Source organism: Chiloscyllium punctatum, chromosome 26 (genome assembly GCF_047496795.1).
Source record: "Chiloscyllium punctatum isolate Juve2018m chromosome 26, sChiPun1.3, whole genome shotgun sequence".
In the NCBI taxonomy this organism is placed as follows: domain Eukaryota; kingdom Metazoa; phylum Chordata; class Chondrichthyes; order Orectolobiformes; family Hemiscylliidae; genus Chiloscyllium; species Chiloscyllium punctatum.
The window spans coordinates 79,618,253-79,641,903 of NC_092764.1; the positions used below are offsets into that span (position 1 = coordinate 79,618,253).

A 23,651-nucleotide genomic window follows, 5' to 3' on the forward strand; every position below is an offset into this window, starting at 1 on the left:
TTTGCACTGATGAAATGCATTGTTCACTATTAAACAGTTTTGAAAATTCCACAGCCAGGAGTCATCAGTGTTTTTATTTTATTGAAAACTAGGTCATAAGAATGGATTAACATTCTGGTCTTTACTAGTGTCAGTTCAGTATTATGGCTATTTGTTTTCATGACCAGAGCTGCATATAAACATATGCTGTTCAGCAATCTCATAAGACTTCAACATTGTCCCACTTGCAGGATAACTGCAATCATTGCCAAGTGAAATTTTAACTTTAGTCTTAAGAGTTAGCAATTTCTTTCAGAAAATTTCATTCATAAAATACCCAAGTCCATTACAAAATGTTTCAAAGTAGACATGAAGAAAATTACAAAATACCACATCTCAATTGAACACTTTGCACTCTTTGATGAATCAATGCAATTGCAAAAAATTGACACATCAACTATATACGTTCATTTCAAGCGTTCAGCCTGAAGCGTTCTATAAGTTACCAGCCCCTTGGTATTCCACAGCTGAAAGGCCACACACAGTGACTTGTCCCCACTGCACCTGCAGTACTGCCCAGGATTTTGTGCATTCCTCAGCTCATAGGCTTGGAATGCACCAGTCTACAACACTGAGGACAGTTCTTTGCATTAAAAGATCAATAAGTTTCAGGCACACCAAACAGCACTTTCTACAGAGTTGATTACCTTGCATGCACAACTGATCTTTGCCTAAATGTGTATCTGTGGATACAGATTGTTGGGTGGAGTCCTGCTTAGGGTGAACCTCGACAAAAACCATTGCTTCTTTCTCAAAACCTTCTTTACAAAAGTCACTGAGCAATTACTGGTAAGAGGCAGCTAATTGTTCTGCTGGTCCCATATTAACAAGCATGTAAATAGCATAGGTTTCGAGAAAATAAATGTAGCTGGGATCATATAAACCTAATTATACAGGCTTCTCAGAACTTGACGTGATCATTGACCAAAAGGATAGTTCTTTTTTCAATACTGATAACTGAATTCAATAAGCTGTCAGAAAAGCAGTTATATGGGCAGAATAAGCGACAAAAAGGTAGCGACCCTACATTGGTGCCTTGAAGAAAATGAAGTTTCATGTGCTGAGAAACAGCAATAAAGGCCAACATGATTCCACCACCCACACTGATTGAATAAGCTGAAGGATTCTTAAAGAAAGTGAGGAAGCACTCTGCTAGTGACTAGATATGAAAGTTCTTTTACTTATTGCATAATTTCAATACTTTACAATACGTAACTTCTCTAGGATGAAACTATCGAGACTTCCATGCAGAAAATGTTACTATTCTTTATTAGAGGCTTTCCCAAATCTAACCACATACATCCTGCCAGTGACAAAAACATTTCCAAAAGAACAAATCTGTGTGCCTAGTTACTGTTGTTTTTGGTACAGAAATGTTGTTTCCCCTTGGGAACTACAGAATGTGCTTCCCAACCAAACCAGTCCTCCTACTCTCCACTCCCTCAATAGCAGGAAGCTCTGGTAGCTGGCACTTTTTTGTTGAAACTTTTTAAGCACCAAGACAACATTTCATTTAAAAGTGAAAATATGCTTGTATCATATAGAATTGCAATGTGGGTGTGAGAAGTTATTTTGTAAACTGATTCAGAAGACTTGTAATTATATCTCAATCTTCAATTATCAGTCCGACATTAGGTTATAAGCAAAGGACTGATTGCTCAATATTCACTAGATCCTTCTTCCCCAACAGTCACACTTGAGGGCAGTAGTAACGTATATGAAAGATCGTTTCCAGGTCAGCTATATCCTTTGAGAAGCAAGAATAAAAATACTTTATAAGGCCTGACCAATGTTTTATCTGATGGCATATGCGATTTCATTTAAATTTACTCAATTTTTGTAGCAATTCAACATACCATTTTGTAATTTGCATTATGCCAAACAATAGCCTAGACTATTATACCCAGAAATTCCTTTCCTGATTTTGGGTTAGCAGTAAAACATCACTCAAGTACTGTACTCCACTTTCCACTTTACCGACTATAAGCCTATTCAGCAACAGTTTCAGTTCACAAATAACTCATACCCCCAAAGCAGAACCCAGCACCAACTCCCCTCTTTCACTGGGACCCAACACCCAGGAGTTGACCAGGCAACCCCCTCCCTACTTAAACACTCCATCACTTCACTGGCCCCCTTGCCACCCTGCGTCTCAGCACCCTACTTTTGCATTCATTCTATATACTTACCCTTTAACTGGAGCTGTCAAAGTGGCTGCCTCTGATGCTGGCCATTTAAATCATACAATATGGTAAATGACTGTTGTGAATAAGGAGACATGGTGCGGCTCTCCCAGCCTCCCTACCAACCAACTACTCTGTACCACAGCAGCTCAGTCAGTTTTAAAGCATGCTCCATAATTCCAAAGCAGCTCATCTGAATCAGATATGTAGAGCTCTTAATATAAAATGAATGGAGTGGCCCAATATTTCTCGGCTCATTCACTGGAACGGTTGTGTGCATGGAGTTCTTACACTGTTTGGTTAACTGAATTTGTAGATAGAAGACTGTCACAAAATGTTTAATGCAAAATATTTTAATTGGTGTTTTAACAACAGTTAAAAGCACCTAGTTTTCAACCAAACTAACTGGTTCTGGTTGGGGCAGGGTTGTAGTGGCAGTGGTGGTCAATCAACAACATTCCAAGTACCTACGCTTAAAATGATAGCTCAGGACAGATTTTTAGATCTTATTGAGGATACATGCAATAGACAGCATTTTGCAAAAAAAATGCATGATTCAGGCAAAGAAAGCAGAGCTGCACTTTAAAATGATCTACTTTTTAAAAAGTCTGATATTGACACTGCTTCCTTGTATATACAGGAAGTGTAAAGACAACATCTTTTTTATTTTCATATTTTGATTGTGGACTGAAATATGAAAAAACTGGCTTAAAAGCCAAGGATTGTTGCACTTTTTTAAAAAGGAAGTTACTTGCAACTCATTGTAAGTGCCATTGAGACTTCTGTGGGTTCAAGCAATGGGGAAAGTTAAGCTGAAGATAAACTGGAGCCAGACAGCTGTGCTGAATGTTCTGTGAAATAGCTTACCAGTTATCAATGACAAAAAGCCTCCTGCCTGCCAACAACTATGTGATTGGTTCCCAGGTAGCTGCACAGATTGGGGATGAGAATGTTCAGAGCAGAAGTCTGCACTTCTGAATAGAAAGATAATCTTGCTCTGCAGTAAAAAAAAACAAAACACCAAGTTTGGAGATAGCCAGTTTATTCCCCCTCAGCAATATGACTGCTAATTAATAAGAAAGAGACGTCATAAGTGCGAAGAAGTCACTTTTTCTTTTCTTCAAAGGAGGGACAAGTACCCAGAGAGAGAGGGAGAGGGAGAGGGAGAGGGGGAGAGGGGGAGGGGGAGAGGGGGAGGGGGAGGGGGAGAGGGGGAGAGGGGGAGGGGGAGAGGGGGAGGGGGAGAGGGGGAGGGGGAGAGGGGAGGGGGAGGGGGAGGGGGAGGGGGAGGGGGAGGGGGAGGGGGAGGGGGAGGGGGAGGGGGAGGGGGAGAGAGGGAGAGAGAGAGGGAGAGGGAGAATAAAAATCTGTTAACAAACATCACCATGCCAAACAAAAAAGATAGTTTCAGCAGTCCTTGTGGATCGCACCACTGAACTGCCTTCCCAGCCTTTCCATCCACCCATGTTTTTTTGATTGTACAGGTTCATAGGGGTTAGAGGTTTAACCAGCACTGTTATATTGTTGACAGCTTATTTATATGTTGACAGCTTGTTTTTCTGTAGTTAGAATCAATTTATCTATAATAAATAATAACTCTTGCTAAGTACAGAAATTTGGTCCATACTTTGTCCAAGTATGGGTCCAAGACAGGTGGATTGGTGATAAAAACAAAATATTACAAATGCTGGAAATCTGAAATAGAATTCTGGACAAACGCAGCCGGTCTAGCAGCCTAACCGGGGAAAAAAAATAGAGTTAACATCAAGGCCCACATGACTCTTCTTTGGAACCAGTTATTTTGTCTCAGTTTGAGAGCAGAATGATACTGGATTCCAAAATGTTAACTGTTCACTCCACAGATGCTGCCACGTAAATTGGAGAATTCTGCAAACTTTTATAAAATCTTTAACTTTTGAGGTGACTGCAGGAATAATGGTGCTTTACTTCCAATGTGACACTAAACTTAAATAAGGCATAGTAGCTGCTCTAATATTGCAGTGCAGTTGAAAGCATCCTTTCCAACAAAACTGAAGAGTGCACTGTTAAAGTTTAGAAATGAAACAAAAATTAAGAGCATTTCCAAACAGTACACGTGGTCAAATAATTTTATAGCATAGAAACAGGCCATCTAGTCCAACTGACCTATATCAGTCTATTTCCCACAACTGTCAGCACACTGCTAACACTTATGTCTACTCCTTTCTCAGTCACCTTTTTATTCATTTTGTGGGATGTGGGCATCACTGGCTGGCCAGCCAGCATTATTGCGTGCCCCTAGTTACCTTGAGAAGGTGGTGGTGAGTTGCTGTCTTGAACCACTGCAGTCCACCTGCTGAAGATTGACCCTCAATGCCATTGGGGAGGGAATTCCAGGATTTTGACCCAGTGACAGTGAAGGAATGGTGATATATTTCCAAGTCAGGATAGCAAGTGTCTTAGTGGGAAACTTGAAGGTGGTGGTGCTCCCATGTCTCTGCCTTCTTTGCCCTTCTAAGTGGAAGTGGTCATGGGTTTGGAAGGTGCTGTGAGGGTCTTTGGTGAATTTCTGCATAGTACACACCACTGCTACTAAGCAGTGGTGGAGGAGGGAGTGCATGTGATGCCAATCTATGAGGTTGCTTTGTCCTAGGGATGCTGTCAAGCTTCTAGAGTGTTGTTGGGGCTGTACTCATACAGGCAAGTGGAGAGCATTCCATCACACTCCTGACTTGTACCTTGTAGATGGTGGACTGGCTCTGTGTCAGGTGGAGAGTTACTCGCCACAGTATTCCGAGCCTCTGACCTGCTCTTGTAACCACTGCGTTTATGTGGAGTTTCTAATCAACGAAAACTCCCAGAACGTTGATATTGGTGGTTTCAGTGAAAGTAATATCATTGATTACCATGGGATGGTGGTTAGTGTCTCTTATTGGTGACAGTCATAGCCTGGCATTTATGTGGCCCAATGTTACTTAACCACTCATCAGCCCAAGTCTGAATACTGCCCAGATCTTGTTGCATTTGGACATTGATTGCTTCAGTATGTGAGGAGTCACAAATGGTGCAGAACATTGAGTGATCTTCATGAACATCCCCAATTCTGACCTTATGATGGAGGGAAGGTCACTGATGAAGTAGTAAAGATGGTTGGGCCTAGGACACAACCCTGAAGAATTCTTGCAGAGATGTCCTGGAGCCAAGATGGCTGACCTCCAATACCCATGACCACCTTCCTAAGTGCCAGGTATGACTGCAACTGTTGGAGGGTTTGTCCCTGAAAGTCAGTGATCCTAGTTTTTCCTTGGGCTCCTTGATGCCACACAGTCGAACACAGCCTTGACGACAAGGCTGTCACTCTCCCCTCACCTCCAGAATTCAGCTCTTTTGTCCATGGTTGACCCAAGGCTATAATGAGGTCAGGAGCTGAGTGACCCTGGTGGAACCCAAACTGGGTGTCACTGAGCAGGTGCTTCCTGATAGCACTGTTTATGACACCTTCCATCACTATACTGATGATTGACTTAATGGGTAGTAATTGTACAGATTGAATTTGTCCGGCTTTTTTTTGTACAGGACATACTTGGGCAATTTTCCACATTGTCGGGTAGGTGCCAGTACTGTAACTGTACTGGAAAAATTTGGCTAGGGAAGCACAAGTCTTCAGTACTATTGCCAGAACATTGTCAGGGCCCATAGCCTTTACAGTATCTAGTGCCTCCAACCATTTCTTGATAAAATGGGGAGTGAAGCTAACTTCTGAAATTTGTGCTCTCCTTCAATTAATCCTTATCGTAGCAGATTGCACATTATAACCATTATAAATGTAAAGGTTTTTCTGACTTTCTTATTGAATTTATTTTTTAAAAAAAAATAATTACAGCCACAAACTTTGGTGTTCCTCCAGTGGAAACATTTTCAACTCCTAAACCCTGTCTAAATTATTTCACTACTTTTGTCTCTATTCGGCTTTTTTCCTCGAGGGGAGCTCAGACTAACAGTAGCTACAACTCCTTTGCTCTAAAGTTTGCTTTAAATGAAAGATTTCCTGTGTCCCTCTATTATTTTTAAATATGAAGAGCATAAGTATCTCTAACACTCCAAAATATGGTCCGACAACTTGGTTAATCTGCGTTGCTTACTTTATTAAAAACAAGCAGAAATTACAAGGTAATGAAATTGGATGAATTGCTTTGGAGTGGTACCAAGTGGGAAGGCAGAATTTTACAGCTCTGGAGACATACATCCTCACATATAACTTTCTGAAAGAGATATCCGCTTAATCCCAATCCACACATTTTTCAAGCATCAAGTTTTGATTCTGCTATTCACACTGTTTTGGAGAGGGCTTCCAGGTACTAATGGCACTCCATGCAAAAATAAAGTTCCTCTCACTTCAGCAGTGCTTTATAAATATATTCACAATAGGATAAATTATTTTCTTATCCTTTTCATATTCCATTAAAAACATTTTTGAATACTACCACCTTTCCAATGTGTGGGCTTTACTTGCTCATGTTTTGTACAAACCACGTCCTCCTTATTTCCGATTCTGCCAGCCCTACAACATTGAGGAGAACTCTACTTTCCTCCAATTCAAGGCCCCAACTTGCTTCATTCCACGACTGAGAAAAACCAACTTCAATTATTGAGGCCTCACACCCTAAGTTTCCCATCTCTTTTTTCTGAAATAAATGCAGAGCGAAATCAAAGGTAATATATAGCAGGATTCGATGATGGCAGTCATGATATGATGAATTAATATAGAGTGGAAAAGAGCACAAAATACATTAAATTAGCTGAAGTTGGAAAACAAAGCAATACTGTACGAAGTGATTCGAGACAAATCAAAATTGTTGCATGGTTTCGTGTTTCAGGGTTCAGAGTTAGATCATTGCTCGAGATCATTTTTGCGTTTTTTGGGGAAGGGGGATTCTGAGGTGGACCTAGGGGTGGGCAAGAAGTTGTCATGTTAAGTCCAACACACTGAGCTTCCAAACTTGTGGGATTATAAATATTAAAACAAGTCTTATTTTGCCTGATTATTTCAACAATTAGCCACACTTTGCATACCAGAGTGTTGACATATCAAGACAGCCAAACCATGAAACCAAGAATACAGCCCCTGAGGGCATTTGCATTAATTCAGATTTTACATCAAAATACGATACTATCACTTCACCAAACTGCTTTTAGTCTTTTGATCCCCTGCAGATTATTTATCTAGGGAGGTCACCAGTTTACTGGCCAAGAACTGAGCATCTTTCACTTCAAAATGCTAAAATGCAGCAACAAAAATGACAGTTAACTATTAAACAGAGTTAAACAAAGATATGAAATTTGGAGCTGTAATTCAAAGCAGAAACAAGAGAAAACCAAACAAAATCAAACTTCATAAGCAGATGTGCAAGCCACATGGAGGCAGGGAGAGCCTGCCAGATATTGTTTAAGTACTTACAATTGTTAATTTAATTGCTTACAATCATCACATCAACAAATCTCAAAATTCTATTGTCCTATTCTGCTGAACAGGAAGGAATATATTTAGTTTTAGAAGAGGAGATGACAAACAATACAAACAAGAGAATAACTTTCATAAAAATGAGACTCATCTCAATTAATGCATTTGTTTACATTCACAATTTATTCTTTGTGCACTGAAATAAAGTTAAAATGACATCATCGGATAGATTTTTCATTCAATCTATACTACAGTTGAGTCAACTCTAGCTAAGATCTGGAGAAACAAGGGGACTTCCATGTGATGAGTGTGATTTCGAGTTCTGGCAGTTTGAGGAGTGTTTTGTTAGGTAATTAAGCTTTAAAATCATACACGATCTGATGGGAATTAAAAAAGGTAAAAAATAATGGAAAAAAAACTTAAACCAGGAATGGTCAGCCAGGGAAGTGCTGCATATGGGAAACATGAGCGCTCCTGGATAACAGCACAATCTATGACAACCACTCTTGCAATAACTGATTGCTACTCAAGCGGTTTAAGTTCAATTTTTGAGCTACAGGGCAAACTACAGACACTGCAACACAAAGGAAAAATTATCTTTGGACACACCCCTTAAGAGTCTTTGATTTAGTTACTAACCAGTGAAAGGGATGGGACTGCGAGTGAGGCAGGAAGACAGCAGCCGCAGTCTTTGCAAATGCCCACCAGGCCTGAGGTTCTTTACATTTAGGTGGGTGAAGGGGCTACAGAGTGGATGAGGTAACTGCAAACAGCACCACGGTACAATAAAGTGAGAGAGCAAAAGTGAGAATGCCATGGCAGTAGAAGACAGCAAAGTGAGGAAGATGGAACACTTCTCTGCAAAGAGGGAGTGTCCAGCATTTCAGGCTTGGACTGGGATCTATCCCAGGTAGGAGCAACTGCAACATTGTGGAATTTTAATCTCTGTTTAAGGGAAAGAATGGGTCCAAGATTCTAAACTAAAGGCAATTGTGAACGATGAAAGCAAAGTGAATTATGGTGAACTGGTTAATTAGGATAAGGGAAAGACCTGTTGAGATGCAGCATCAGACAGTTAAGCAGAATACAACAAGAAAGAAAAATTCCAAGGGAAGGAAACGCCATCTGTGGTTAAGTAAAAGGAAACATCAAATTCAAAAGGAAAAAAGCATACACAGCAAACCTTTTTATTAACTGCCACCTATGGGACCAGCAGTGTGCCAGTTGATCAAATGGTCCACATACTCAATGCAAGAACACACTAAGTAATAGGAAAATAATGTAGGATGTGTAAACTTAATTGTTATACTTACAGCATAAATCACTTAAATAATAATACAACTTTGTCTTAATTAAAACGTATCACTGGAGACCTTCTCATTCACACCGTCAGATTGCGATAAAATGATCAACTTCCAGTGTTTGGGCTATATAATTTCTGTCAGTTTATCAAGAGTACCAATTCATAAATTGCCATTTATAAGAAAGTTTGCTGGAATCACAAACTTGGGTCATAGGCCAGAAAATTGGACAGAATATAAAAGCAGCAAAGAATAAATCAAGAAAATTGAGTACAAGAGAAATCTAGCTAGAAATATCAACAGATAGCAAGAATTTATAGATGTTGGTCCTACAGAAAAAGTGAACTTGGGGGATTAATGGAAAATAAGGAGTCAGTGGATAAAATGAACAGATAGCTTGTATTATTCTTCATTATTAAGGATGCGTGAACTGTAAGGGTTCTTGCGGCAGTGAGGTAATGTCCCTACCTCAAGCCACAAAGCCTGTGTTCAAACAGTTTATACCCGAATGGGTTGATTGAAAATATCAACAAGAAATAATCCAGAAACAGGAAATTGAAGGGAGACAGGAGTTCAAAAAAATCTCAATCACAAGAGGAAGTAGTATGATGGAAATCTTTAAAGCTGCATGACTAACATGTCCTCAGATTCGGAGGGACTTCATCTAAGCACTTGAGGTTGAGTCATTGATTTTAATCTTCCAATATTCTCTAGATTCTGACAAGGTTCCTTTAAATTGGAAAATAGGAAAAATAACTCAGTTATTCAAGTACAAAGGAGAGAGAGACAGAAAGCAATAAACTACAGGTCTGACAGCAACATAAAATGACTTGGATGAAATAGTCAAGACATGGTTGCTAAATTTTGTTGATGACAAAGGCTAGTAGGAAAGTATAGCAGCAGGAAACTGTACTTGAACCATACTGGGATTGGTGTCCTTGCAAACTGCGTAACCAAGGAAATGGGGTGGGTTTTAAATTAAATAGTGGGGACATGGGCCCAAATTTGGGAAGTTGTGTGAATCAAAGAGTAGGAAAAATGCAAAAGGAAGGAATTAATGTGGGAAATGGTAGACAGTGACAGGAAGGGAGAGAGAATGCAGACCTAAAAACAAAACAACAGATAAGACTAGAGGTTACAAAATAATAAAAAAGGACAAAACTTAAGACATTATTTCAATGCACGCAACATTCAAAATAAAACAGATGAACTAGTTGTACAAATTGAGATAAATAAGTATGTTCCAATGGTCATTGCTGAGAAGTAGTTGCAGGATGACCCAGATTGAGACCTGAATGATGAAGGGGTGTGTGACATTTAAGGATAGGGAGCAAGGAAAGTGTACAAGAATGGCTCTGTTAATTAAAGATGATATGAGCACAATTCAGAAAACCAGGATTATAGAAGCAGTCTTGCTAGAGAGGAGTAATAATAAAAGCAGAAGGTTACTGATGGGAGCCGTGTATATGCAGGATATCAGGGGAGAAATAATGGAAGCTTGCCAAAAAGGTACAGAAATTATCATGGGGGATTTTAACCTACATATAGACTGGAAAAATTAGATTAGGATAAAGTCTAGAGGAGGAACTGAATATCTTCCTAATAATTCCTGAGGCCAGCATGTTACAGCATCAATCAGAGATCAGTCTAAACTAGACCTGGTTTTGACCAATGATATAGGATTAACTATGAACATCAGTGAAAGCATCCTGACTGACAGTGAGAATATGACTGAATTTTATAAACTGTAAATGAGAGAAGCATGAGTTCCACACTACTACTTTGAATTTAAACAAATACAATTGAGGGCATGAAAACCGAGCTCGTGAAAGAGAACTGAGATTACAGGATTAATCAATATAAGTACAGTGACAAACATTTAAGGGGATATTCCATAAAGCACAGATTGGACATCTTCCAACAAATTAGAGAAATTCAAAGGGACAGACCCTCCATCAGTGGTTAACTAAAAATGCCAAAAATAGTATCAAAGACAACATATAATCATGCAAAGATAGGCAGCAAGTCAGAAGAGTCAACAGACTATAAAATACAACAAAGAATTACTAAAATATTAATGGGGGGGGGGAGAAATTTCAGACAAAAATTAGAATGCTAATAAATTAAACTGCATTTATTTCAATGCAAGAGGCCTAACAGGGAAGGCAGATGAATTTGGCATGGTTAGGAACATGGGACTGGGATAGTACAGCAATTACAGTGACATGGCCCATAGATGGGCAGTACAGGCAGCTTAATGCTCCAGGATACAAATGCTACAGGAAGGATAGAAAGGGAGGCGGAGGAATGGCGTTTTTGATAAGGGATAGCTTGATAAGGGAAGATATTCCCGGAAATACATCCAGGAATGTTATTTGGGTGGAACTGAGAAATAAGAAAGGGATGATCACCTTATTGGGATTGTATTATAGACCCCCTAATAGTCAGAGGGAAATTGAGAAACAAACTTGGAAGGAGATCTCAATTGTCTGTAAGAATAATCAGGTGGTTATGAAAGGGGATTTTAACTTTCCAAACATAGACTGGGACTGCCATAGTGTTAAGGGTTTAGATGGAGAGGAATTTGTTAAGTGTGTGCAAGGAAATTTTCTGATTCAGTATATGGATCTACCTACTAGAGAAGGTGCAACACTTGACCTACTCTTGGGAAATAAGGCTGGGCAGGTGACTGAGGTGTCAGTGGAGAAGCACTTTGGGGCCAGTGACCATAATGCTATTCGTTTTAAAATAGTGATGGAAAAGGATAGACCAGATCTAAAAGTTGAAGTTCTAAATTGGGCAAAGGCCAATTTTGACAGTATTAGGCAAGAACGTTCAAAAGCTGATTGGGACAGATGTTCGCAGCTAAAGGGAGGCTGGAAAATGGGAAGCCTTCAGAAATTAGATAACAAGAATCCAGAGAAAGTTAGGGTGAAAAGGAAGGCTGGTAGGCGTAGGGAATGCTGGATGACTAAAGAAATTGAGGGTTTGGTTAAGAAAAAGAAGGAAGCATATGTCAGGAATAGACAGGATAGATCGAGTGAATCCTTAGAGAGTATAAAGGCAGTAGGAGTATACTTAAGAGGGAAATCAGGAGGTCAAAAAAGGGACATGAAATAGCTTTGGCAAATAGAATGAAGGAGAGTCCAACTGGTTTTCACAAATACATTAAGGACAAAAGGGTTACTAGGGAGAGAATAGGACTGAAAATGTGTTGCTGGAAAAGTGCAGCAGGTCAGGCAGCATCCAAGGAGCAGGAGAATTGACGTTTCGGGCATGAGCCCTTCTTCAGGAATTCCCGAAGGGCTCATGCCTGAAATGTCGATTCTCCTGCTCCTTGGATGCTGCCTTACCTGTTGCACTTTTCCAGCAACACGTTTTCAGCTCTGATCTCCAGCATCTGCAGTCCTCACTTTTTCCTAGAGAATAGGGCCCCTCAAAGATCAGCAAGGCAGCCTTTGTGTGGAGCCGCAAAAAATGGGGGGCATACGAAACAAGTATTTTGCATTAGTATTTACTGTGGAAAAGGATATGGAAGATATAAAGTAGTGAAATACTGTGCAAAATGCCCATATTACAGAGGAGGAAGTGCTGGATGTCTTGAAATGCATAGAAGTGGATAAACCCCCAGGACCTGATCAGGTGTACCCTAGAGCTCTGTGGGAAGCTAGGGAAATGATTGCTGAAGCTCTTGCTGAGATATTTGTATCATCTATAGTCACAGGTGAGGTGCCGGAAGACTGGAGGTTGGCAAACGTGGTGCCACTGTTTAAAAAGAGTGGTAAGGACAAGCCAGGGAACTATAGACCAATGAGCCTGACGCCAGTGGTGAGCAAGTTGTTGGAGGGAATCCTGAGGGACAGGATGTACATGTATTTGGAAAGACAAGGGCTGATTAGGGATAGTCAACATGGCTTCGTGCGTGGGAAATCGTGTCTCTCAAACTTGATTGAATTTTTGAACAAAGAGGATTGATCAGGGCAGAGCAGTTGATGTGATCTATATGGACTTCAGTAAGGCGTGCGACAAGGTTCCCCACGGGAGACTATTTAGCAAGGTTAGATCTCACGGAATACAGGGAGAACTCGTCCTTTGGATATAGAACTGGCTCAAAGGGAGAAGACAGCAACCTCAGGATGAGTAAGCCTTGGAAAGAATTCAGAGGAGATTTACTAGAATGTTGCCTGGTATGGAGAGAAGGTCTTATAAGGAAAGGCTGAGGGACTTGAGGCTGTTTTTGTTAGAGAGAAGGCTGAGAGGTGACTTAATTGAGACATATAAAATAGTCAAGGGTTAGACAGGGTGGACAGTGAGAGCCTTTTTCCTCAGACGGCGATGGCTAGCACGAGGAGATATTAGCTTTAAATTGAGGGGTGATAGATATAGGACAGATGTCAAAGGTAGTTTCTTTACTCAGTAAGAAGGACATAGAATGCACTGCCTGTAACAGGAATAGACTCACTAATTGAAGGGCATTCAAATGGTTATTGGATAGACAGATGATGAGAATGGAATACTGTAATTTAGTTGGGCTTCAGATTAGTTTCATAGGTCGGCGCAACATCGAGGGCCGAAGGGCCTGTACTGCGCTGTAATGTTCTATATTCTGTATTCAGAGGATGGTGGTGGAGGGTTGTTTTTCAGATTGGAGGCCTGTGACCAGTGGAGTGCCACAAGGATCGGTGCTGGGTCCTCTACCTTTCGTCATTTATATAAATGATTTGGATGAGAGCATAACAGGTATAGTTAGTAAGTTTGCAGATGACACCAAAATTGGAGGTGTAGTGGGTAGCAAAGGTTACCTCAGATTACAACAGGATCAGATGGGCCTTTGGGTTGAGAAGTGGCAGATGGAGTTTAATTCAGATAAATGCGAAGTGCTGCATTTTGGGAAATCACATCTTAGTAGGACTTAGACACTTAATGGTAAGGTCCTAGGGAGTGTTGCTGAACAAAGAAACCTTGGAGTGCAAGTTCAGAGCTCCTTGAAAGTGAAGACACAGGTAGATAGGATAGTGAAGGCGGCATTTGGCATGCTTTCTTTTATTGGTCAGAGCACAGAGTACAAGAGTTGGGAGGTCATGTTGTGGCTGTACAGGACATTGGTTAGGCCACTGTTGGAATACTGCATGCAATTCTGGTCTCCTTCCTATCAGAAAGATGTTGTGAAACTTGACAGGGTTCAGAAAAGATTTACAAGGATATTGCCAGGGTTGGAGGATTTGAGCAATGAGGAGAGGCTGGGGCTGTTTTCCCTGAAGCATCAGAGGCTGAGGGGTAACCTTACAGAGGTTTACAAAATTTTGAGGGGCATGGATAAGATAAATAGACAAAGTCTTTTCCCTGGGGTCAGGGAATCCAGAACTAGAGGGCATAGGTTTAGGGTGGGGGTGGAATATAAAAGGGACCCAAGAGGCAACTATTTCACGCAGAGGGTAGTTGAGCACATGGAATGAGCTGCCAGAGGAAGTGGTGGAGGCTGGTACAATTGCAACATTTAAGAGGCATTTGGATGGGTATATGAATGGGAAGGGTTGGGAGGGATATGGGCCGGGTGCTGACAGGTAGGACTAGATTGGGTTGGGATATCTGGTCGGCATGAACAGGTTGGACTGAAGGGTCTGTTTCCATGCTGTACATCTCCATGACTCTATGAGAACAAGTTAGCCCAAAATAGGTTTCTTTAGGTTGCAAAACAGCTGAGAAGGGAGAGGAGGCAGAAAGCAAGAAACTACAGGCCAGTTAGCTTAACATGCGTCATTAGAAGATACAAAAACAGGGCACTTTCTATGTTCAAAGTAATCAGGCAGAATCAACATGGTTTTATCAAAGAGAACTCATGTTTAACTGACTTATAAGAGTTCTTTGAAGTAATTTGCACTTCTAGGTAAAGGGGATATATTGCACCTAAATTTCCAGAAGACATTTGAAAAGGTGTCGCAAATTGAAAATACAAGCTTGTGGTGCAAGGAGTAACAGGTACAGTCTATAGATTGGCTGGCTACAGGAAGCAGAGAGAAGGAATAAATAGGTCTTTTCAGGCAGGCAGAACATCCTAAGTGGTGTGCCACACATCTTGGTGCTGCAGCCTCAACTCTTTACAATTTATACAAATGATTTGGATAAACGAACTGAAGGTATGGCAGCTGCATTTGCTGATGTCAAAGATTAGTAGAAAGCTTGTGAAGTGTGACAGCACAATATGAAAAACTGTCCATTGTGACAAAGAATTTTTAAAACCCAGCATATTATCTAAAAGTTGAGGGGATATAGATCGTAGATGCAGAATGATCTGGATGTTGTAGTATATGATTTGCACAAAATTAGTAAGTGATCAGTAAAGGTAATATGATGTTATGCTTTATTGCTAAGGGAATTAAGTGCAAGAACAGGAAGATCATACTTCACTTATACATGGCATTGGGTATTCTGCATTTGAAAAATAGTGTACACCACTACTCACCGTATTTATGAAGGATATTAATACATTGGAAACGATTCAGAGTAGATTTACTAGACTAATAATTGGAATGAGCAGACTGCCTTATGAACAAAGGTCAGACGAGACTTGTAACTTCTGGAGTTTAGAAGAGTCAAAGGGAACTTAACTGAAACAAGATTTGAGGAGGTTTGACCAGGATGTTTCCTCTTATGGGAGAACCTAAAACTACAGGTAATATTCTAAAAATAAGGGATTGCATTTAAGACGCGATGAGTAAATATTTTTATTTCTTAGGATAGTCAGTCTTTGGCAGAGCAGGCCCGAAGGTTTATGGCTTACTCTTGTGTATTGTTCATATTTTCACAGGCTGTGAAGAGATAACAGAACACTGTAAGAAGATATAGTTAAGTGAGCAAGCAAAGATCGGGCAAATGGAATATAAGCGGGAAAATGTGAAATTGCCAATTTTACAAATAGAATTAAAAATATCTAAATAGAGGCTACAGAATTTTAACATGAAGATTAACATTGTGATTCAAAGACCAGGCTGGCAAAGGTTAGTATGCAGGTATAGTAAAGAAAGTAGAATGTTATTTACTGAAAGGAGTGTGAATACAATGTATTGTATTGCTTCAATCATACAAAACACCGGAGAGATCACATTTAGAATTTATCAGGTATTAGAATTTATCAATATTGGTCACCTTATTTAAAAAGCAAGAATGGAAATGCCTTGAAAGCAACTCAGAGAAAGCTTACTGGATCAAATCTGTAATGGAAGGGTTGCCAAATAAATTTGTATCTGCTAGAAAAGAATACATTCCAAGTTTGGAATCTTTAGAAATGCTTCCATCAACTTCTTAGGAAGAGTTCTTTAATTCTTTTTAAGGCAAAGGTAGATAGATGCTTAATCAGCAAGAGTGCGAAGGAACAGGCAGAAACATGAAGCAATCAGAGCAGCTATCTTACTGAATACAGTAGCTGACTGACCTACTCCTAATTCATGTATTCATCTGTACCATAGAGGATTTAATGTGTTAGCAATCACTCATTTGTCCAACTGAAAGCCAAGTTCTCTATACATTATTCAAAAATAACTGGAGTATCTAGGTCCTATTCCCTCAAGGGAAGTACAGGATAGTGACAAATTAAGACAAAGGCAAAAGAGTCCCAAGCAGCAAAACACATTCTGAAGCCAGTGGAGTTGTGAAAAGTACTTCATACTTTTGCAGATAATCCAGTTTTTGCAGTAAAGCTCACTCAAGGTTTTATACAATCAAGGAACATCAAGTAGCAGCTCCTCCTAAACCTTCCATCTTAAGACTCAGGTATTATATTAGCTTACTCATGTCATGGGAAAGTGAATGCCCCCAGCGTATGAGTACATGTTTAGGTAGAGCTTTCATATTTAAAAGATTACTAAATTTAAATCCTTCAGTGTAAATTATTCTTAGTGACTTCAACTGAATACCCACATCATGAAGGATTGCATTAAACAAGTTTAGATTAGAAGTGGTTCTTAATTTCAGTTGCTCAATTCTACAGAGTGCAGAATCAGCTCAGTACAGCTCCTTCAGATGCTACATAAAACAGTGTAAAAGCAAAATACAAATGAACACACAGACAGCAATACTTGCAAAATCACAATGCTATTTTTAACCAGATACAGGCAAAAATCAGATACCGAGGCACCATTGTGAAGTAACTCAACTTTGAATTGAAACATTTCAACTAAGTTTTGAGCTCAAAACTTAACGACAAACTGCCCTTGGGTCAGAAGTTCAAAAATAAATCTGAGAACAAACTTATGTTTTTAAAACAAATGATGCAAAGAAACTGATTTAGATGCTTCAAGGCAGACCATTGGTCTCAAACAGTACCCATTAGTAAAATAGGAAGCAATTTCCCCCTTTTGTGGATATTCTTTCACATTCAGGTTTGCATGTTCTGACTAGCAACATCTATTGTTAAGCAAGCGAGGGTTAGCAATTTCATTGAAGAACTATTTTTGTACATTATAAACTGGTACTTGATCCTTCATTTACATCAACTGCAGTAGATACCAAATTAAAGCTATCACTTGGTTTGATTAGATTAGATTCCCCAAAGTGTGGAAACAGGCCTTTTGGCCCAATAAGTCCACACCAACCCTCCAAACAGTAACCCACCCACGTCTATTTCCCTCTGACTAATGCGCCTTAGGCTTCATAAAAATTACTGTCTAATACATTCAACTTAATTTGCCAGCCAGCCCAAAAATATTACTTCGACCAGTTTAAAATAATTGTTCCATGGGAAAACAGACAACACAGACTAGATGAACATTTAATGCTGATCCCCAATTGTTCTTGAGCTGACTGGGTCTCAAGCCATTTCATAGAGCAGTTAAAAGCCAACTACATTGCTGTGGGTTTGGAGTCACAGGTAGGCCAGTCCAGAAAAGGATGGCAGACTTCTTTCCCGAAAGGACATCTATAACCACGTGGAGTTTCTATGAGCCAGTTTTTAATTCCAGAATTTATTGACAGCAAATTTCCCATGGTGGAATTCAAATCCACATTCCCAGAGTATTTGCTTAGGGTTTAGGATTATTAGTCCAATGACAATACCACTATATCAATGCAACCCCAGAACATTTAACAAAAATTGCCAAACAACCTACTCATGACAATCACATGCTGTCTGTCTCTGACTAACCCAAGATGTATTTTCAAACAAATATTATGGACTCTAGAGATTCATCCATAACAAATAGAAGACTAAGCAGCTCAAAGCCTTGAAAACAAATATATGCAAACTTTGAGGGTGAGATTATTTGCCACGTTCTGCTTCTGACATAAGAGGGAGAACAGATTTCTTTGTAACCACCTACCTGCTGCAAACATAATTTGTACCCTATCAACAAACCCAAGCTCTCACTGAACATCATCAGCATTTTCTTGAAACGAAACAATATGTAAAAGTTTATTTTACAAATCACTTCTGTATCTACAAGAACTGGATGTTGAAGCACAACTAAAATTAGGCATTTTCAAAGATGAAATAAATATTTATTCTCCTACATAAACTGTACAAGTTACTTTAGAATACCTTAACTAAATGCTTTTATAAAAGCACTACAGAAGATGTCAGTCACCAAAACAACTTGCATATGTAGACATGCTACTTTGGTTTACTGACTTCACCGGATGAAGGAGCAGTTCTCCAAAAGCTTGTGATTTCATATAAACCTGTTGGACTATAAGCTGGCGTTGTGTGACTCCTGACTTTTTTCACCTCAGTCCAATACTGGCACCTCAACAGTTTACTGAATTGCCAATTACTTCAAGAGATAAAGTTAAAGATCTTGTTTTAAAAAATGTAGAATCAGGAGCGATATCCCCTCTCATTACAACTGCCCTATGTATGCAGACACAATTGTTTTAATCATCCAATACTGGCCCGCAGTTTAGTTCATTCAGTCATGTTTTATGAAAACAAAGCATAAAATGAGATGCTGGGCATTGGGAAAATTTTCCCTCATTTCCTAAGGCCTCTATCCTACTCTGGCTATAGGCATATATAATCATTGCCATCTCAGTCTTCCAATTGTTTCCAAGAGAAAAAAAAACTTTATACCACGATTACCAGAAGTGACTGCAGTCCTGATCATCATTTAATATACTAATCTCAGCATAATCCCCAAAAGGATTTTATCTATTGTCTCGCCATATGGTCAATTATTTTATAGCTTTCCCAATTGCTTCACAATACTGTAAACATTTAGCATAATTGAACAAATATTGTAATTGCGCAAATTGTTTTCCAGTTCATTTTTGGACAGCTAAATACATTTAAAAGCAAGTACCTTTATAGCAGCGTGCAGTTTAGGATACCTAGACTGCCCCCACTCAGAACAAAACTACTATTGGTTTCTTACCTTGCCTACATCCCGCTCGAAGTCCACATACTCTCGTGTGGGAGTTTGCCGCTGTTCTCCATGCCAATTTGCCGGAAAAAACTGCAGAGATAGATTGGTTCCAGAGGCCACAAAAGCCTTTCAGAAAAATCAATACAAACTCGATCAGAGAGCATGACTAAATAAATAATGCAGTTTTTAAAAAAAAAAGACAGTGGCAACATCCTGAGGTTATAGTCTGATTGGCAGCACAGCATTCTCCAAACCTTGGAATTACATAAGAAATGATGATCCCATGTTTTATCAAGCACAGTTATATGCATTTGATTCTGCTTTGACACATGGCCCAGAAGATGTCAATAACACAGGATACTGCACTATTCAATATCCTTTGCATTAGTTAATTGACAGTCACTGCCAGAATAATTATGCACTGTGAAAATCCAAACATACAGCAATGATGATCATTTCTGAGACAACATATATAAAACTAGAATTGGAGAGAGGGTTTTTTTAACAATAACGCTCGCCTTCAATAAAATGTTCAAAGTTGCAGGTTTGAGTTTGGCAGTGCAGCATGAACCCTGCAACGCAAATATCAAGTGCGTGTCCTGTTTTTCACAGTGACAACAAGGAAGCAAACTAAGTGGAAAGGGAAATGAAGGAAAATGCTGGCTCAAGACTAGAGGAGCAAATCTACAAAATAGACAATCATATTTCAAAGAGATAAAATCTCAACATTCAATTATTTGATGCAGATGCCCAATTTAACTTGCTGTATGCCTGTGATTCAATTTGTCAAATTACAGCATATTCATTCATACAACAGCAACTCAATCCAGTAAATGCCTTGAAAAATACTTGCATACAGCTGCCATCCAAATAGATATAATTAATTTTTAAAACAAATCAAGCTTTTAAAAACATGTCATGAACAGATCAACACGTTAAAATATAGAGGAATGGCTAAACACAAGGAGAAATATTTACAGACAACATGAAGTACAGAGGTCTTGCAGAATCTGTGGCGAGACAAAAATTTTAAATTTTCAGGTGGATGGCACTTCGCTCTTAGTTTCTGATGAACATCACAAACTGCAGAAATTCAAAAAGGTGGGATGACCATCACATTCTCTTGAGGAGCAATAAGGGATTGCTAATAAACATTGGGCCCTACTCCTATTCTATTCATGAATTAAAAGAATATGCAATGGCCTTACTCACCACTGCTTCAGCTGAGATCGGATAACAGCACAGAGGAAAATCAAATATGAACTCTTCTGGTACATCAATCTGAGAGAAGCTGATACCTGCCTCAAAAACTTGGGCTATGAGCTTTCAGGATGGTTTGAGTTTTTGTTTCAAAAGCAAACCAGATTTCATCTACATAAAAAAAGCGTTTCATTTTCCCCCAGGAATAACAAATTTAAAAACTGACCATTAACTATTTTTGTTATTTCTCCTGAGTTTGTCTAGGCTTTATAACATTCCCCACCTGTGGTAGTTACTTCCACAGCGGTTAGAAAAGGCTTTCTAGAAAATTGGTTTTGCAACCATAATGGAAGAGTGATACCTTTCAAAAACTAGTCCAGTACGTTATATGGAGGTTGAGTTATGAGGTACATGTTACTTGGTTGATTCCAGTGATGGAACTGAAGTTATGCAGATGTACTCATGTAACAAATGATTCACATTTGTGAAACTATTTTACCTAGGAAAAAGTTCAGAAAGGCTGAGCAAATAGAACTTGATTATCAGTGTGTGTAAGATACAAATTTAACATGCTTAAGATAAGGACATAATGTAAAATGTGTGAAAATAATCCTTCATTAATTTCACATTATAAAAAGAAAGCCTGTGCACATCTTCGTGGTAATAATGGACAGCATGGTGGTTCTGTGGTTAGTGCCAGGAGCCCAGGCATAAACTCAGTCTTGAGCGACTGTGTGGAATTTGCACATTCTCCCCACATTTGCGTGGGTTTCCTCAGAGTATTCCAGTTTCCTCCCAGTCCAAAGATTTGCAGGTTAAATGGACTGGCTATGCTAAATTGCTCACTGTCCAGAGATGTGCAAGCTAGGTGGATTAGTCATGGGAAAAGAAGGGCTACAGGACTGGGGTGGGGTGCTCTTTATAGTGTCTGTGTGGGTCCAATGGGCCGAATGGCCTGCTTCCACACTGTAGGGATTCTATGATTCTAATAACCTTATCAACATGCTGACACATTTGACATGAAGATCCCAATGATAATTTGCCATTCCACATCCATTTTATTTAGCAATGTTACTATTCCAACCAAAATGACATGTAATACACCTCCATCCTGACATAAATACACATTAGCCAGGTAAACTGATCTATATAACTACATCCCAGCATCTCAGCAACCCCCAAAAGTATATGTGCAAAATAGATTCATTGGAGTTTAATGCAACATCTGTATCAAGTGGAATTCTGCCTGCTTCTACAAACGTTCAAGAAATATACTGAGAGCTCTGCTGACCAGATTAAGGATTGGTGAGACTTGCACCTCTGCAAACATTAATGAAAAAGTGGTGCATAAAAGGTCTAAAAGTTGTGCAATGCCAAACAAAATGTTAGACACCAATTATTTTTCTGCTTGAGGAAAGCTGCCATCCCCGAGGGGACTAAAAAGTACGGTTGGCAGCTCCAAATGCAATTTATATTGACAGATCAGTCAAGAGAAAAAGCATACTGCTCAGTATCTTCATTATCCGGTTTCATCCTTAGGAGGAAGCTCATTTAGAGTAATTCATTACAAAACAGGCCAACATCCTACACCATAACTGCGTTCATCTGATACCAGATAATAAAGTCTGGATAATCTCCGGTGCAGTAGTTAGGATTACTTTTGGAAAGATAAAATTGTCATCACCGTCAAAAGAATACTACCGGTAAAAAGGGAAATCCGAAACATAAAAATCAAAATACTGCACAGAGACAGATAAGATTTTAAAAATTATCAACTCCACTGCATCCTGATGGAGGGTCCCACCCAAACTATAAATTAACCTGCTTTCCTGCACCCCTCCCGCCTGGACTGGAGACCTAACCGGGGGGGGGGGGGGGGTGCTCATTGGGATGTTAAAGAACAATGTGGCAGCCGGGGTTTGAAGGCTCTTGAGCAGTTTGTCGGTGCCGCTCCTTCTCCAGCCGATCTAACGCGCATCTTTGTTTCCCTCCTCCCTCCCCCCTCCCCCGGGCTGGGGGCCCGTGACCCGGTGGAAGGATGAGTTTTACTCACAATCTCGGACCTGCCGTCCCTGCAGGCGTTCTGGAACCGCATCTGCCTCTCATCGTGCGGCCGGTCGCGGAAACCCGTGTATTTAATCTGGGGGGGGGGGGGGGGGAAAGAGCGGAAAGAAAGTTAAACCGGCCCCCGGCGGACAATGCGGAGTCATTAAAAGTCGGGCTTCCGCCGGCAGAAAGCTTCCCTTCTCCCGGGAGCCAGAGTAAAAGGCGGGGGGGGAAGGAGGAGGAGAATTTCCGTTACAAAACCCGGTGGCCATGTGCACTCTTCTTCCTTCCCTTCACCGAGTCCCGGCCCAGCCTCTCCTTCCATTAATAACTGCCCCCCCCCCGGGCCATCATTATCATCATCCCCCCCTCAGCCGAGCGCCAACTCGGGTAAACTTTCTCCCCCACCGCACTCTCGGGTCCGTTCCCGGTTCCTCTCACCTCACACTCCCGACTGAGTTTACGGAAGAACTCCTCGTTCTCGAACTTGCTTCTCTGATCGGGGACGACCCGCGGCATCTTTCCCGCTTCTCTCTCTCTTTCGCTCGCGCTCTCTCACTCTGAGGGAGGGTCGGACTCAGCGCTGCTACCGGCTCGCTCTGGCACGCGCGCGCGCGCTCAACTACCTCCGGGCTCGCGGCAACGGTGTCTCTCGCGTTCTCACTTCCTCTCGAGGAACTTCGCTCCCCCCCCCTTTCTGCAGCATTATGCCGTATACAGGGTTACACGCACAGCGCCACTAGCAGGCGCGCAACAACCTCATCGACCGTGTCTCTAGCGCGCAGCCGCGCCGCACACCCCCATATTTTATTTCCATGTTGTCCATCGCGCGCCTCCGCCTTGGACCGATCGGCCCACCACGTGACCCGACACTGTGGCCGGAACTTGCCGATGATTGCCGAACGAGCAGGCGCGGTGCGATGCGAGCCCGGCAAGTGGCATGTCTTGCTCATTTCTGGCAGCCGTGACGTGAATTGCAACCATATCAGTGACACAAGCCGCGACATTACCCCAGAATTTATCACTCGTAATGTCAACAGCAAGGCGTCCCGCGGAAACTAGTAAAAGTTTGGTCCGAATGGGATTGCAA

The 23,651-nt window shown here is 40.6% G+C and overlaps 1 protein-coding gene across 6 annotated transcripts in view; it reads right to left on the bottom strand.

Annotated features, from left to right (window-relative positions):
* The window catches only part of phaf1 (phagosome assembly factor 1), a 175,241-nt gene extending 152,010 nt beyond the window's left edge, over positions 1–23,231 (bottom strand). The window contains exons 1-3 of one of the 6 annotated variants that reach the window (XR_011952326.1): positions 23,003–23,230; positions 22,569–22,655; positions 19,325–19,441 (exon numbers count right to left, since the gene is read on the bottom strand). Coding sequence is in view for 5 of the 6 variants with exons in the window: in XM_072547769.1 (XP_072403870.1) it covers positions 19,325–19,441; positions 22,569–22,655; positions 23,003–23,080 (282 nt within the window). In the remaining variant the exon portion in view is untranslated. Of the gene's footprint in view, positions 1–19,324; positions 19,442–22,568; positions 22,656–23,002 lie in introns of all 6 variants that reach the window. The other 5 variants (XM_072547769.1, XM_072547773.1, XM_072547772.1 and 2 more) reach the window with 5 other exon arrangements.
* Between the last annotated feature and the right edge of the window lie 420 nt (positions 23,232–23,651).